Below are 13,376 nucleotides of genomic sequence, written 5' to 3' on the forward strand. Positions count from 1 at the left end.
TTTTATGTTGCGCTTCGTCAGCTTATCATTTCAGATTGATTTTTTGTTATATGAGTATTCTTTCAAAAATAATTGTAAAGAGAAATACCGTTGGTGACACAGCTTAACTGAAAAATATTATTACATTTTCCTATCCGAAAAATATTGGTTAAACTAACTGATATTACACTTCGCTATCCGAAAAAACACCGGTTAAACTAACTGATATTACACTTTGCTATTCGAAAAAATATCCGTTAAGCTAACTGATATGTTAGAGCATCTACTCTATAACAGTTTCAATGAACGACATTTCATTATTCTTGAGGTTACTATAGCAATATTTTGTGACTCTGACTGTTGTTAATAAGAATATCTGTCTACAAAATATTTCTCTACACATCAACAACCAGTAATTAATTCATGTAAGTGACTATTTGTGGCGACAATAATCGCCAGCTCCTTATCACATATTTCAAGCAATTCCTGAAATGCCGATTTTACACAAACATCAACAATAAATATATATATCGCCGCCTAAAATGCAAAACAACGTTTCATCAAAGGAATCGAAATTGTGGTTTTTATTGCTTACGATTCACTACATCCTATTATATAAATGTAGCATAAAATTTTAGCTTCCACCGTCAGATATAACCAATATATAAGGAATATATATCAAATATATAACCAATATATAAGGAATATATATCAAATATATAACCAATATATATCCAATACATAACCAATATATTAGCAATATATAACCATTTTATAACCAAAACTCAAATTTTGTTTCAATATGTGTGGTCTCGTTTTTCCTTCGCCTGTAAACTTATGAATAGTGATGTTACGTTATTTTGCATTTTAAGTGACGATATGTTTGCACATAACTGAATTTACACACTTGTATGCTCATACATATGTACTTATATATCTACATATGTATATAGAAAAGCATTTCCAATCCACACAATTTCCCAACGCAACAACAACGCAGTCAGTCATTGACATTTGAAAGGCCATTTATTGAAAAGAAAGTTTTTGGACTTTTCCCAAAAACAACAATAACAACAACAAAAAAACTTACTTAAATACCAGTTTGAAACGTTGGCAGACATTTCCGAAGCTTGGCACGTAGAAAGCGCACGAAGTAATTATCAAACAAAAATTTTGCTTCGACACATGAAATTTTCAAATTCACTTCCTTGCGCAATTTCCAAAGCAATCAACAACTTCTTACTGTCGATGCTTTTCACTACAATGCATACAAATACACACACATATATGTGGGGACATGCAGAGAAGCAAATGTTTAATACATATGTACTTACCATTAAACTGAAGCTTAATTGCTGCAGACACGTCGGAGAACGCCAAAGCTGCTGCTGCTGCTGTTGTCCACAATATTGCCATGGCGCAGCGCAAGCCATGATGAATATGTGACAAACAATGTAATTACAAATGTATGTATATGTTGTATATAGAAATGTATGTATATGTGTATATGTGAATGTATATACAAATGTATGTATATGTGTATATGTGAATGTATGTGCATATATATGCGGCGGCCATACACAATGATCGGAAAATTAAATTGGAAGCTGGTTTTAAATGCAGCAGCAAACCGGCAGCAACAATTGCATACTAGTTATATGGCAGTACATATGTGCATATATGTATGTATGTATTTATAAGCTTGCATATGGCTGCATGTGCTCATATTTGTTTTGTGGCTGCTGCAATTGCACAGCTGCAAATGGCAACTGACGCTATTTGTTGTTAATTTTTATTGGCATGCTAACATATGTACTTTCATATGAACATATGTACATACATACATACATACATATATACATACGCACATATTTATTCATACACTTGCATGTCTGCTGTCGTTTAATTTTCTGTTTGAATTAATTACTTGTGCAAAGCTCTAATGCCGACTTGCATTACATACCCACATGTGCATGCATACGCTTATATGTACATATTTACACTCGTTATGTATAATTTATGTCTTTTATATCTTTGAGTTTTGACACATGGCCATCAAACTGTGTTACATACCTACATTTAAGTCCACCGCAATAATAATTGTCTCATTAAGTTTTATCTGCAAATGTCCATATGTCACTCCTACTCTTTTCGATTTCCAACTCCACAAGCGCTTGGCCAACTACCGCCTCATTACCCCTTCAAGCGTTTATGCCATTTCATGAAGCACGTGTGGCACGCAATCTTAACAGTATGAAATGCTCATTAAACACAATATTGTACATGGCAGTGTATGTTTTTATTGTTGTTGATAAAATTTAAAAAATTTTCCGAGCAAACGAAGTTGACTTGCTACTAGGGTGGTGCACAAAAAAAAAAAAAAAAATTAGAAAAATTATTTAGTAGATAAAACGAAATCTAAGTCCTTTTGAGATCTTTTCCCCAGTTCTGGCCCCCAGCGAATATTTCCTGTTCTCAGATCTCAAAAGAATGGTCACTGAGAAGAATTTCTCGCCCAATGAAGAGCTGATCGCCGAAACTGAGGCATATTTTGAAACAAAACACGAATCATACCATAAAACAAGTAAGGAAGGGCTAATTTCGGGTGTCACCGAACATTTTATACTCTCGCATGATAAAGTGATAATCGAGATTTCATTATCCGTCATTTACATATTTTTTTTATTTTGCTGTAAAATTAATTAGATTAGATCAATTTGTGTACTTTGAGTATTGAATTGTATTTTCATTTCTTAATGTATAGTATATTATACAGAGAAGGCATCAGATGGAATTCAAAATAGCCTTATATTGGAAGAAGGTGTGGTTGGGAACCGATTTCACCCATATTGCGTACATGTCATCAGGGTATTAAGAAAATATTATATACCGAATTTCATTGAAATCGGTTTAGTAGTTCCTGAGATATGGTTTTTGGTCCATAAGTGGGCGAGGCCACGCCCATTTTCAATTTTTAAAAAAAGCCTGGGTGCAGCTTCCTTCTGCAATTACTTCCGTAAAATTTAGTGTTTCTGACGTTTTTTGTTAGTCGGTTAACGCACTTTTAGTGATTTTCAACATAACCTTTGTATGGGAGGTGGGCGTGGTTATTATCCGATTTCTTCCATTTTTGAACTGTATATGGAAATGCCTGAAGGAAACGACTCTATAGAGTTTGGTTGACATAGCTATAGTAGTTTCGGAGATATGTACAAAAAACTTAGTAGGGGGCGGGGCCACGCCCACTTTTCCAAAAAAATTACGTACAAATATGCCCCTCTCTAATGCGATACTTTGTGCCAAATTTCACTTTAATATCTTTATTTATGGCTTAGTTATGACACTTTATAGGTTTTCGGTTTTCTCCATTTTGTGGGCGTGGCAGTGGGCCGATTTTACCCATCTTCGAACTTAACCTTCTTATGGAGCCAAGAAATAGGTGTACCAAGTTTCATCATGATATCTCAATTTTTACTCAAGTTACAGCTTGCACGGACGGACGGACGAACAGACGCATCCGGATTTCAACTCTACTCGTCACCCTGATCACTTTGGTATATATAACCCTATATGTGACTCTTTTAGTTTTAGGACTTATAAACAACCGTTATGTGAACAAAACTATAATACTCTCTTTAGGAACTTTGTTGCGAGAGTATAAAAAATGGTGTCGGAAAGTTGGAGGGTCACTATAATCAGTGTATCAACCACGAATCTGGCAAAAGAATCTGTTTTATTGTGGTAAACCGGAGACTTTTCAATTAAGCTTTTTTTAAGTAGGGCGAAGCGTCAAAAGCTGGAGTGCAGAACTTGAAGCCGCTAAACCTAACCTACTTCGAACTCCTGACTCTCTCCGACGGAACCAAGTATTATTTCGTGGTAGTGAAAACCAATTTAAGTCACCTATATGGTTGGGCTGGCGGACGCCTAATCTACTCTATATGTCACAGTTTTGTCATAATTAAGGTTGTCGCCTCCCTGACTGCTTTCCAGTTCTCAGTGAACTGACACACGAGTATCGTTAATTTTTCCATCGTAAAAGTACCACCGAGTGTTCTAGTTTTCAGTTTCTCTTGTACTTAAAAAGCGATGGCAATAAAAAAATACATGCTCAGAGTCTTCAAAGCAATCTGAACACGTCGGAGGATTCGGATTAATGTCGAGCTGAAATCTGTAAAGCTTACTTCTAAAGCAACCATGTCCACTTAGTATTTGGGTTAGTTGGAATGTGAATGTATGTCCGGTAGCAGTCTGTGGATTTACCGTTCTTTGAGTGAGGTTTGCCACCGCTGCTGCCATATTGTTAGGCGGTTCCTATAGACGGTTCTGATAACTTGTATTTTTCAATTGATATGTTAATTCTTGAGTGTGGTCTTCTTAGCATCTTATTTGTTATATTCTTTCGTTGAAAAGGAAGTACTTCCTTCCTTCGCCAAAAAAAAAAAATAATAATTGTGTTCTGAAAGCCCAAAGTAAGTTCTTCGTAAAAACACTTCACCTCTTCGAAGTCAGTTAAGAGCTTGTATGTCGCTCCACTTATTAAATAACTACAATTAGCGCACGACAAATCGAAGGCAAAGCTCGCAAATGGATCTAGTGAATAATGCATCAGCAAGTAATACATGAATATGCATAAATACATAAATATTCTGATTTATTATCGTTTCATTAATTTTCATGGTCCAGTAACCTGTTCAATTAATGCTAAGAGCAGCTTAATTGTAAAGAATAGCTCTGATAAAGTAATCCATTAACAGGAAATCAGAAAAATAAGCTTTCAATAGCAATGGGAAATTAACAATATTATTCTAGAGGAAATCCGAAAAACTTTCCCATCAAAATTTGTTGGAGCGAAGCCTTTGAAATAAATAACTAATCCTGTCCTTTTAAGAGTTTTATGATCCCGACTCAATGATTTTGGGTATCAGACTCAGAGATTCTGGGTTTATAAATGAAAACGGGTCTAGGGGTCGCGAAACGACTATTCACTCTGATACCAAGGCAGCGAAACTAGCTTTGAGTTCAGTGACCATGCGTTCAGTGCTGGTTAAGGAATTATCAATGACATCGACTCACTTGGTGATAAGACTAGTATGCGTGTTAGGTCACATCGGAATCGTAGGTAATTGCAATGCTGATAAGCTGGCAAGGAAAGGTACCCTATTCCCGCTTTCAATAGAATGGGAACTGGTTAGACTCCACTCTCCTCCTGTGTTCTACTACTGAATAGCTGAGCTTCATGAGAGCTTTGCCCTCGCTGGGCTTCCAACCGGTCATACACTGTCGCTAGTTCCTTTTGACTCAAGATCAATCTTGAGAGATCCAGTCAGCCCTTTGGGAGGCCAGCCTTTCCCTAGTTGTTTGAATTCTAACTGGCCATAACTCTATCGTCTTATCGAAAGCTGCAGAAGCTGCATGGAAGAAGACGAGGTGGAAACCTCTCAAAACAGACTTTTTGAATGTGCCGCGTTTGCTAAGGTAAGGCTTAAACATTTGGAAGCTCACATCGTCAGATATCCCACGGAGCAGTTGGGAATAGAAATCAAACGGCTGAGCAAGTTTTTGTTATTGATACAAGGCGCCTTGCTGACTTCTTAGATCGAATACAGGAGTTATGTTTTTAAGCCGTCACAATGAACTGCGTAAAGTACTTAGTTCGAGTGCGATCTCCGAATCAGTCATCGAACCTTACCCAACTCACAGTCACAGTCGTTTAGTTACGAAAATATGTGTGCGCCACTAATAGTGTACATATGTTTGACTCGCCTCGCTTAATGAGCGGCATTTATTTGTGTGCAAAATGTGATGAGCGAAACTCCCACCCAAATTAGGAGCAAACCGAAATGAAAAAGAAAATACCAAAACGATGTTTTAAGTGTTGTTTAAATAGCGGAAATGCGTAAGATTAAATCACCGGCAATTATACGCCGTGGACGCGGGGCGGCCACAAGATTCAAGCAGGCGGAAGAGAGACGCGAGCGCAAGCAGCTTTATCCATGACATTAGCAATGAAAGCATTGATGGTGGCGCTGGCGACAGCCAACCCAATCCATCGGCGACAGCCAAACCAATGTGGCATGTCAGCCGGACGGTCTGTCATGCGGTGGAACGCGTAGCGGCGGCGTTCCTTCTGCGCAACGCTGCTCAAATTCACTCAAGCATGACAATCCAAGTCAAGCCAAACCAATGCCATTCAAGCCGATCCAATTCAATTGAAGCCGAACCAAGCCGCATCAACAACCATATCGTTGCTGTGAAAATATTTGGAAAGTTTTGAAAGTGAAGCACACAGCGCCGCTCATGCCGCGCCACGCCGCGCCACGTGTCCAGGCGAATGTGTGCGCGCGCGGACAGACATTCATTTTAATTGTTATCAGCAAACGACATTTAAATGCAAATAACTCGTAAAAGTAGCAGCAATTGAAATGACGTCCTCTCTCCCCCTCTCTCTCTCTCTTGCTCTTAATTTCGCCGGCTGTGCTGTGGTGCGCACGCTACCCGGCCATTTAGCTAATGCCATGTTATGGCGGCACGCAAACCCGCATTTTGTATTTATATTTACTAAATTGTATTTATGTATGTGTGCGTTTATGTCGCTGTGTGTGTGTGTGTGCATTAATTTTTACTTTGTTGTATTTAACTTTTCTTTTGTTCTCCATTTAATTTGCAGATTGCTGTGCTGCGCATCTACGAGATGGTATGAAGGAGCCGACGAACAACTTGGACGATATTGTAAGTACGCACAACAACAACAACATATAAATATGCTAACGAGCCTGCCTCAAGTCTCATAGAAATATATATGCACACTTATAGCTTTAGTTGGGTTGAAATCATCATCACAATCCTAGACGAAAGCGGCGCGACAAACACACAAGCAATATGTCGTAAATGAGCGCGCTTGCCGCACCCTGTATGCATAAGCAGCACTCGCGCGCTTACAATACTTTTTCATCAACAATGCTTAGCAAAAACAAAAGCGAAAATTTCCCAACAAAAAAAAAAGTACACAAAAAATGAGCGCGCGCGGTGGTGGAAGCATTAGAACAATTGAATTGGGGCAGGATCAAGTTGAAACTTGAATAAGCGTCGTTGAGAGAGCGAGGGTTCGGGGGCGCCAGAGCGCGCTTGGCAAAATTAAATAAAAGCAAATGCCATAAAATAATAAAATAGAATGTAATGAAATGGCCAGGCGAGGCGCGCTTGAGCTTTGAAAGACTGCTAGGCGCTGCGCTTTGTTTTAGTTTGGCTTGACTTGATGTGGCCTCGCGCTGCAGGCCAGCGCGTGCATACACACACGCGCGCTCACACTGGAGATCACATAAATTCCAATTTAAATATGTGCGCCCACGTATGTGTGTGTGTATGTATGCATCAATCGGCCGGGCGCTCGCGCTAGCATTTCAGCAAAGTAGCAGGCAGACCCGCACACACAAAACGCTGGCAGAAAAGTAAGTAGAAGCAGAAGAAAGGAAAACAAATATTTGTATGAAAAATGTTTTGTCGCAAAAGCGTTTGAAAATTCTACTCGAACTTGGCATTTTTGAGAAATGAGCACCGTTACGGCGACGCGCCGTGCCCCGGCATGCAGATGACAATAATTCCAATGTCTCAACTCGGCGACACACACACACAGGCATATATATAGTATGTATGTGTACCGTTAGCGCTGCTGACAGCTAGCAAAGTCGTTGTGGGTGCTGGCGCTCGCCTCAAAGGGCACAACTCAGCAGCTTCTCAGCAATCAGTCAGTCGCGCGCGGCGCACGCCATGCGGACTCGCAGTCAGCAAGTTGGGCAACCATAGCCTAGGTTAACCCACTACAAACATGCTAAAGCTAGTCATAGCTAAAATTGTGTTATGCAAACGTCCGCAAGTCGCAATGGGCACAATTCCTTCGAGGCTCACTCTGTTGTTGGCGGTTGCTTTGCAAAGGCGCGGTTGCGGTTGAATGTACTTGCTGTAGCATACTCTAGGGCGCTATTGCATGTGGGTTCACGGTTTGCATGTGCTTTGTAGCTGTGTTATTGTAGTAAGTGATAGTAGCGAAACTATTACTTAATTGCATGAAATATTTGCAGTAATTACTAGTTTTAGGGCGAAGGTACGAAATATATATTATATATTCTGACTATGAAATATGTACAGGAACCATAATTATTTTACATAGAGTATTTATGTAAAAAGTTTATCATAAATAAACTCACTTTAAAAGCTTTGACATTCTACATGGCATAGAACATACTTTTTTTTATCTAGGAATGGCCTTACATATACTAAAAAGAACGGGTGTAGAAATGCTTCAGTCAATTCAATTTATCTTTACGAGGGTGCATAAACTGGCCTTTGTCGTTTTTTCAGCTTGACGTAGTTTTCTATCTGTGTTATGATTCTCGGGAGGAAATTCGAAGATAGCTTGGATGAGTATCTAAGGCTTCATTCCGTTTTCTGTTTAGGAATATCTCATATCAAAAGACAAAAGTATTTATTTTAACTATCGATGAGTACAGGTAATAATCGAAAGATTAATTAAAAATGTATATTTTTGACAAGATAGCAGCTTTCCAAACAAAACTCGGTTTTTGTGAAGAAATTTGCATTTCAGAGTGGCTTATTCGAAATTATCATGAAAACTCTTATTCCTTTAATCGTTGTTTGAAAAATGTATCTAGGAAAGTCGTGGGCATATCAAGCATATCGATCAAGCCGTTTTGGCGATATTTTTTCCATGGACTCTAAAAGCGAGTTTCGAGACATTTTGTAAGCCAATTACACTGATTCACCAAATTCTAACAAATACTACTATGAGCAAAAAATAGTAAAGCTTTGATCACAATATTAAAATTCTTAATTTGTTCCTCAAAATCGTCCCCCCCAAAGTCCCTCTTGGCCACAATACACTTGCGTCAAAGTTTTTTCCAGTCATCGAAATAGTTGTTAAAGTAAATTTCCGGAATAGCCTTCAAGACGGTTTCCCCAGAGCAGTCATTTGAGTTTGCCGAATAACCAGAAGTCAGACGGAGCTAAATCAGGCGAATATAGTAGTTGCGACACGACATTAGTTGAAAATTTGGTGAAAAACTCACGAAAAATCAATGAAGCATCCGACGGTGCATTATCGTGGGGCAAAAACCAAGAGTTGTCAGCCCATAATTCCGGCCTCTATTTACAAATAGCTTAACGCAAACGACGCATGACACTCAAATAGTATTCCTTGTTGACCGGTTTGACCGGTCAGAAGGAATTCGGAGTACACTACACCTTGATAATTGAAGAAAACTGTCAACATAACCTTGATATACCTATACTGATCCTTTTGATAATCCACCGATACTAGTAAGATCTCTGACTGGTAACCGTCGATTTTTCATCACCAATATTTTATATTTTATTGACATCTTGATCATCAGTAGATATTGATGTCCGTCCTGGACGTGGTTCGTCGTCAACGCGTTCTCGACCATCTTTGAATAATTTGTACCAATCAAAAACACTTACTCGCAACGAACAATTATCTCCGAAGCCCTTTTCCAACATTCTGAACGTTTCGGCACCAGAAATTGAATTCCACACACGAAATAGAATGGAACTTCTTTGTTGAATAATTTCAAGCGTGTACTAAAGACTGGTGATTATTTTGACGTAACATTTGACACAGAAGTCGGTGAAACTCATACTCACCTAGGAAAAAAAAATATTTCGAAGAATGGGTTTTCGCGCGAAATTTAAATCTAAAAATCGCACTATTTTTTACATCTATATAACTGCTTTAAACTAAATGAACCTAGGATGACTACTACTCATCGATCCTAAAGGATGACTACTATTTAAGGACCTAGTAGCTGAACTCCATCTGGTATCGCAAAGGTATGCGTGGTCTATGCGTGGCTCATTGGCCTACCGGACTAACATAACCTAACCTAACCGAAATTAATACCACATCTAACCTCAGTTAAGTAGATTCTGGGATATTATGTTCCTTTGTATCGTTTTTTAACGTAAAATTAATTTTGTTTTGTGTTCCTTAGATTATGATAAACCTCTTTTTAGTGTTTCATAAGAGTCAGCTTTTAACTTTCTCATATTGCTTTCTCAGCGGTGGGTTTTCAATCTTAGTAAAGCTAAAGGATTGTTTTAAAAAAGTTCTGAAAACAGATTTGCCTTTCGTGGTAGGCCTTTTGTGGTTGCGATTTAAAAATTGTTGCTGTTCTAACGCAATAATTGGGAAATATTTTTATCTGTTTCGAAGATAGATGTCTTTAGACTTTCTTTTGTGCTTCAAGTTGTTATGTTTGCAGCAGTATAAAATATTTTGAGCTAACTCCCGTGGTAATGCTGCTTGTTTTCCTTCTTCGCTTTCAAATCTACCGTAGATACACATTTTACTTACAGTTATGAGAAATGTGACTTTAGAAAACAGGTTCATAGTTCAATAATTCTTGAGATCTTGAATGTAAATCCACAAGTCACATATCGGTAGTTGTTAGCTCCTGAAGTTTGTAAATAATATATATACATGAAATTTGTTTGAAATTTACTGGCTTCAACCGAGGCACTCTGCGAGTCAGACTAACAAATCTTTGCAGAAAAAAATACACACCGGTTCGTCAGAGCTTAAAAAGCGGTGACATTGGCTGCCCATCCAGATCTTCGGATTTGAATTCCCTGCTATTTTTGTGGGATTAAAAAGAGAAAAGCAGAGCGATCCTCGGACCAGTTTCAAACTGAAGGCCGACAATCACATAAAAATCATTGTTTACCACTCGAGGCACCAAAAAAACTAATATAAAACGCTGTTGTATTAAAAAATAGTACGAACTATGTTTTTATTTACAATTTAAAAAACTTTTATTTTTATTGCTATTCAAATTCGAATCCTTTCGAAAATATTTATTTTAGCAATTAAACAAAACCATAGAAAATTAGACGACCACCAGCGGCTAAATTGGTTTTCGCTAAATAAATTTAACTTGAATGCAACTGCAATGCGTTACGTAGAACAACAACAAAAATATTCACAACAACAACAGCCCGCAGTGACACTTTCTATCGCCAGGCTTAACCCACACTTAATCCAAACGGCGATTTAAGTCAACCTCGCCGCGAGTTACTACATACTACACACATACATGCATAGATTTACATCCACATGTATATACATTATCTTCATTGTGTGCTGTGTTGTTTTGCATTTTTAATTCATTTGAGCATGCAATGTTTACATTTTGTTGCGCTCAATGTCAAATTGTATTTATAAGTAAATTAATTTGAGACGAGCGAGTTGGCAAGCGAGCAGCTGGAGGCCGGCAGGCACAAGGATGACACAACAGCGAATGTGTAAACAGAAGGTGGGAGCTGGCAAAAGTCGTGGCAAGCGAAAACAAAGCAAATACTCGTAACAAAATAAAGCACGAAAATGCGAAAAAGAAAGCGAACTGAGCAAAGGAGTGAAAAACAGTTGGTGTGTGTATGTGTGTGTGTGTGAGTGCATTAAAAATAATAACAATGTTGTAGCGAAATAAACAAACATATTGTGCAGTTGACGTGCCACAACCAGCCAGCAAGCCAGCTGAAGGACTGGAGGAGTAAATAGCTGTTGGGCATGTGAGAAGTCATGGACAGAAAAGTGAGGGCATGAAAATAAGGACAGACAATCGCCCACAAGTCAAAACTTTAGTTAAGCTAGCAGCGCGAAATACCAGAATGCTTACAGCTGCCATAAACACACACATAATAATAATAATAGTAATAATAACAATGATAAGGATTATAATAAAATGAACTGAGCGACCGTTAAAGGGTTGAAAATTGTAAACAGCAGACAAGTGCTGAAAAATATACGAAAACGAGAGAAAATTTGCTGATGAAATATTGTATGGAGAAGAATGATGGCAGATAAGAGGCACCAATAATTTCCACCACAGCCGGTTCCATAAGATGAATGCATGCATTACCCACTTTTACTCGTATATAATTCACAATACAAATACTTACCACTAAAAGATTCTAATTTTTATGATTTCTTCGCTCTTAAAACGCCGTTATTCCTAGCTTATGTTTTATCGTTCTCGAACAAGAGCTCCTCGTACGAAGTAAAGAAAATATGTTTTTGATTATTTTATTTTTAGTTGTTTTAACATATGTACCGATTTTTGTTCATTTTGATCGAGGGGTTCGCTTTGCATAGTTTTCGATCATAGGCTGACTATGAGATGACTACATAAATTTTACGTTTTTAAACGATGCAGTTTATTTTACAACTATTACTGCTACTAAACGATTACAATTTCTATGATTTTTTCGCTCTGCAAATCACCGTTATTACAAGCAATTGATTTCCAATCTCCAACAAGCGCTCCGCGTTCGAAAAAAATATGTTTTTAAATATTTGTTAAAACGCTTCTCTTTTACAGTGATACTGCTATGAAATATAAGTTATTTTGTCGCATAAAATCGTAATTTCCTCTCTTTTTGGCAGACTTCGTAGCTATTTCAGTGCAGTCACTGACAGCTATGGTGTTTGTGAGAAGGGTTTTTTAACTTTTATGGTCTATACATCATCACTTTAAGCTTTTACAATATAAAAGAACCATTACATATGTATGTCTTTTAATGATCTGAAGACATGTTGGGAATCGTTTGTAAACTGCTGATGTCCTATTGGCCTGTGGTACAACTCCAGCGAATCTCTGAACTTCTTGCTGTCAATAAGGTTTTTCTTATGGCAGTTATAGGCTCTTTCATCGGCTACTGTCCACTTTGCACATATGTCAAAGTTGTTTGAAGGCAATCTTCTCAACTGTCGAACTTTCATTAGACTGAGCTAAATATACTATATGTTGGAGGTAATATCTTCAGTGAACTGAATAAAAGTTGAATGATATCGACATTAGTCTCCTCAACACATTTAAAATAGGCTTATAGTAGTACGTCGATACAGAAAGAGCTTTGGATCCACATCTGAAAATTTTTGGCATAATAAAAGACTGGTGTTTTAACAGTCCTGGAAACTGGAATTAGTTAAAAACTTATCGTATGGCTTTGGAAACCTGCAGGTATACAAAATATATACTTATTCTCGTTGGTTCTCACGATAGTTCTCATTATTCAGAATATGAGCGTTGTATACAAGTTAATTAGTTTTAAGCCATAGGTGACAGTGATGATCATAAAGTGAAGTATAATCGAGAAAACTGCAAATGAAGGTAGTCGCCTCCCAGTCAATCTATGATCGAAGTCTGTACAAGGTGAAATCCTCTATCGAATTGAACAAAATTTGGAACATTTGTTAGTAAATGTCTTTGTGACCCAACTAGCTTAAAATGGTCAAGATCTGTAGAAGGCGAACTCTTTTCTAGTAATATTTCTTGAATAATTGAAGTACTAGATTTTTGTGA

General features: G+C 37.8%; 1 protein-coding gene across 3 annotated transcripts in view; it reads left to right on the forward strand.

Annotated features, from left to right (window-relative positions):
- The window catches only part of LOC126754764 (apoptosis-stimulating of p53 protein 2), a 145,249-nt gene that overhangs the window by 48,224 nt on the left and 83,649 nt on the right, over positions 1 to 13,376 (forward strand). For all 3 annotated transcript variants that reach the window (XM_050466866.1, XM_050466868.1, XM_050466867.1), the window contains exon 4: positions 6,650 to 6,711. In XM_050466866.1, coding sequence (XP_050322823.1) covers positions 6,679 to 6,711 — 33 coding nt within the window. In that variant the 5' untranslated portion in view covers positions 6,650 to 6,678. The remainder of the gene's footprint in view (positions 1 to 6,649; positions 6,712 to 13,376) is intronic.

The sequence above is a fragment of the Bactrocera neohumeralis genome, chromosome 4, assembly GCF_024586455.1.
Source record: "Bactrocera neohumeralis isolate Rockhampton chromosome 4, APGP_CSIRO_Bneo_wtdbg2-racon-allhic-juicebox.fasta_v2, whole genome shotgun sequence".
Lineage (NCBI taxonomy): Eukaryota > Metazoa > Arthropoda > Insecta > Diptera > Tephritidae > Bactrocera > Bactrocera neohumeralis.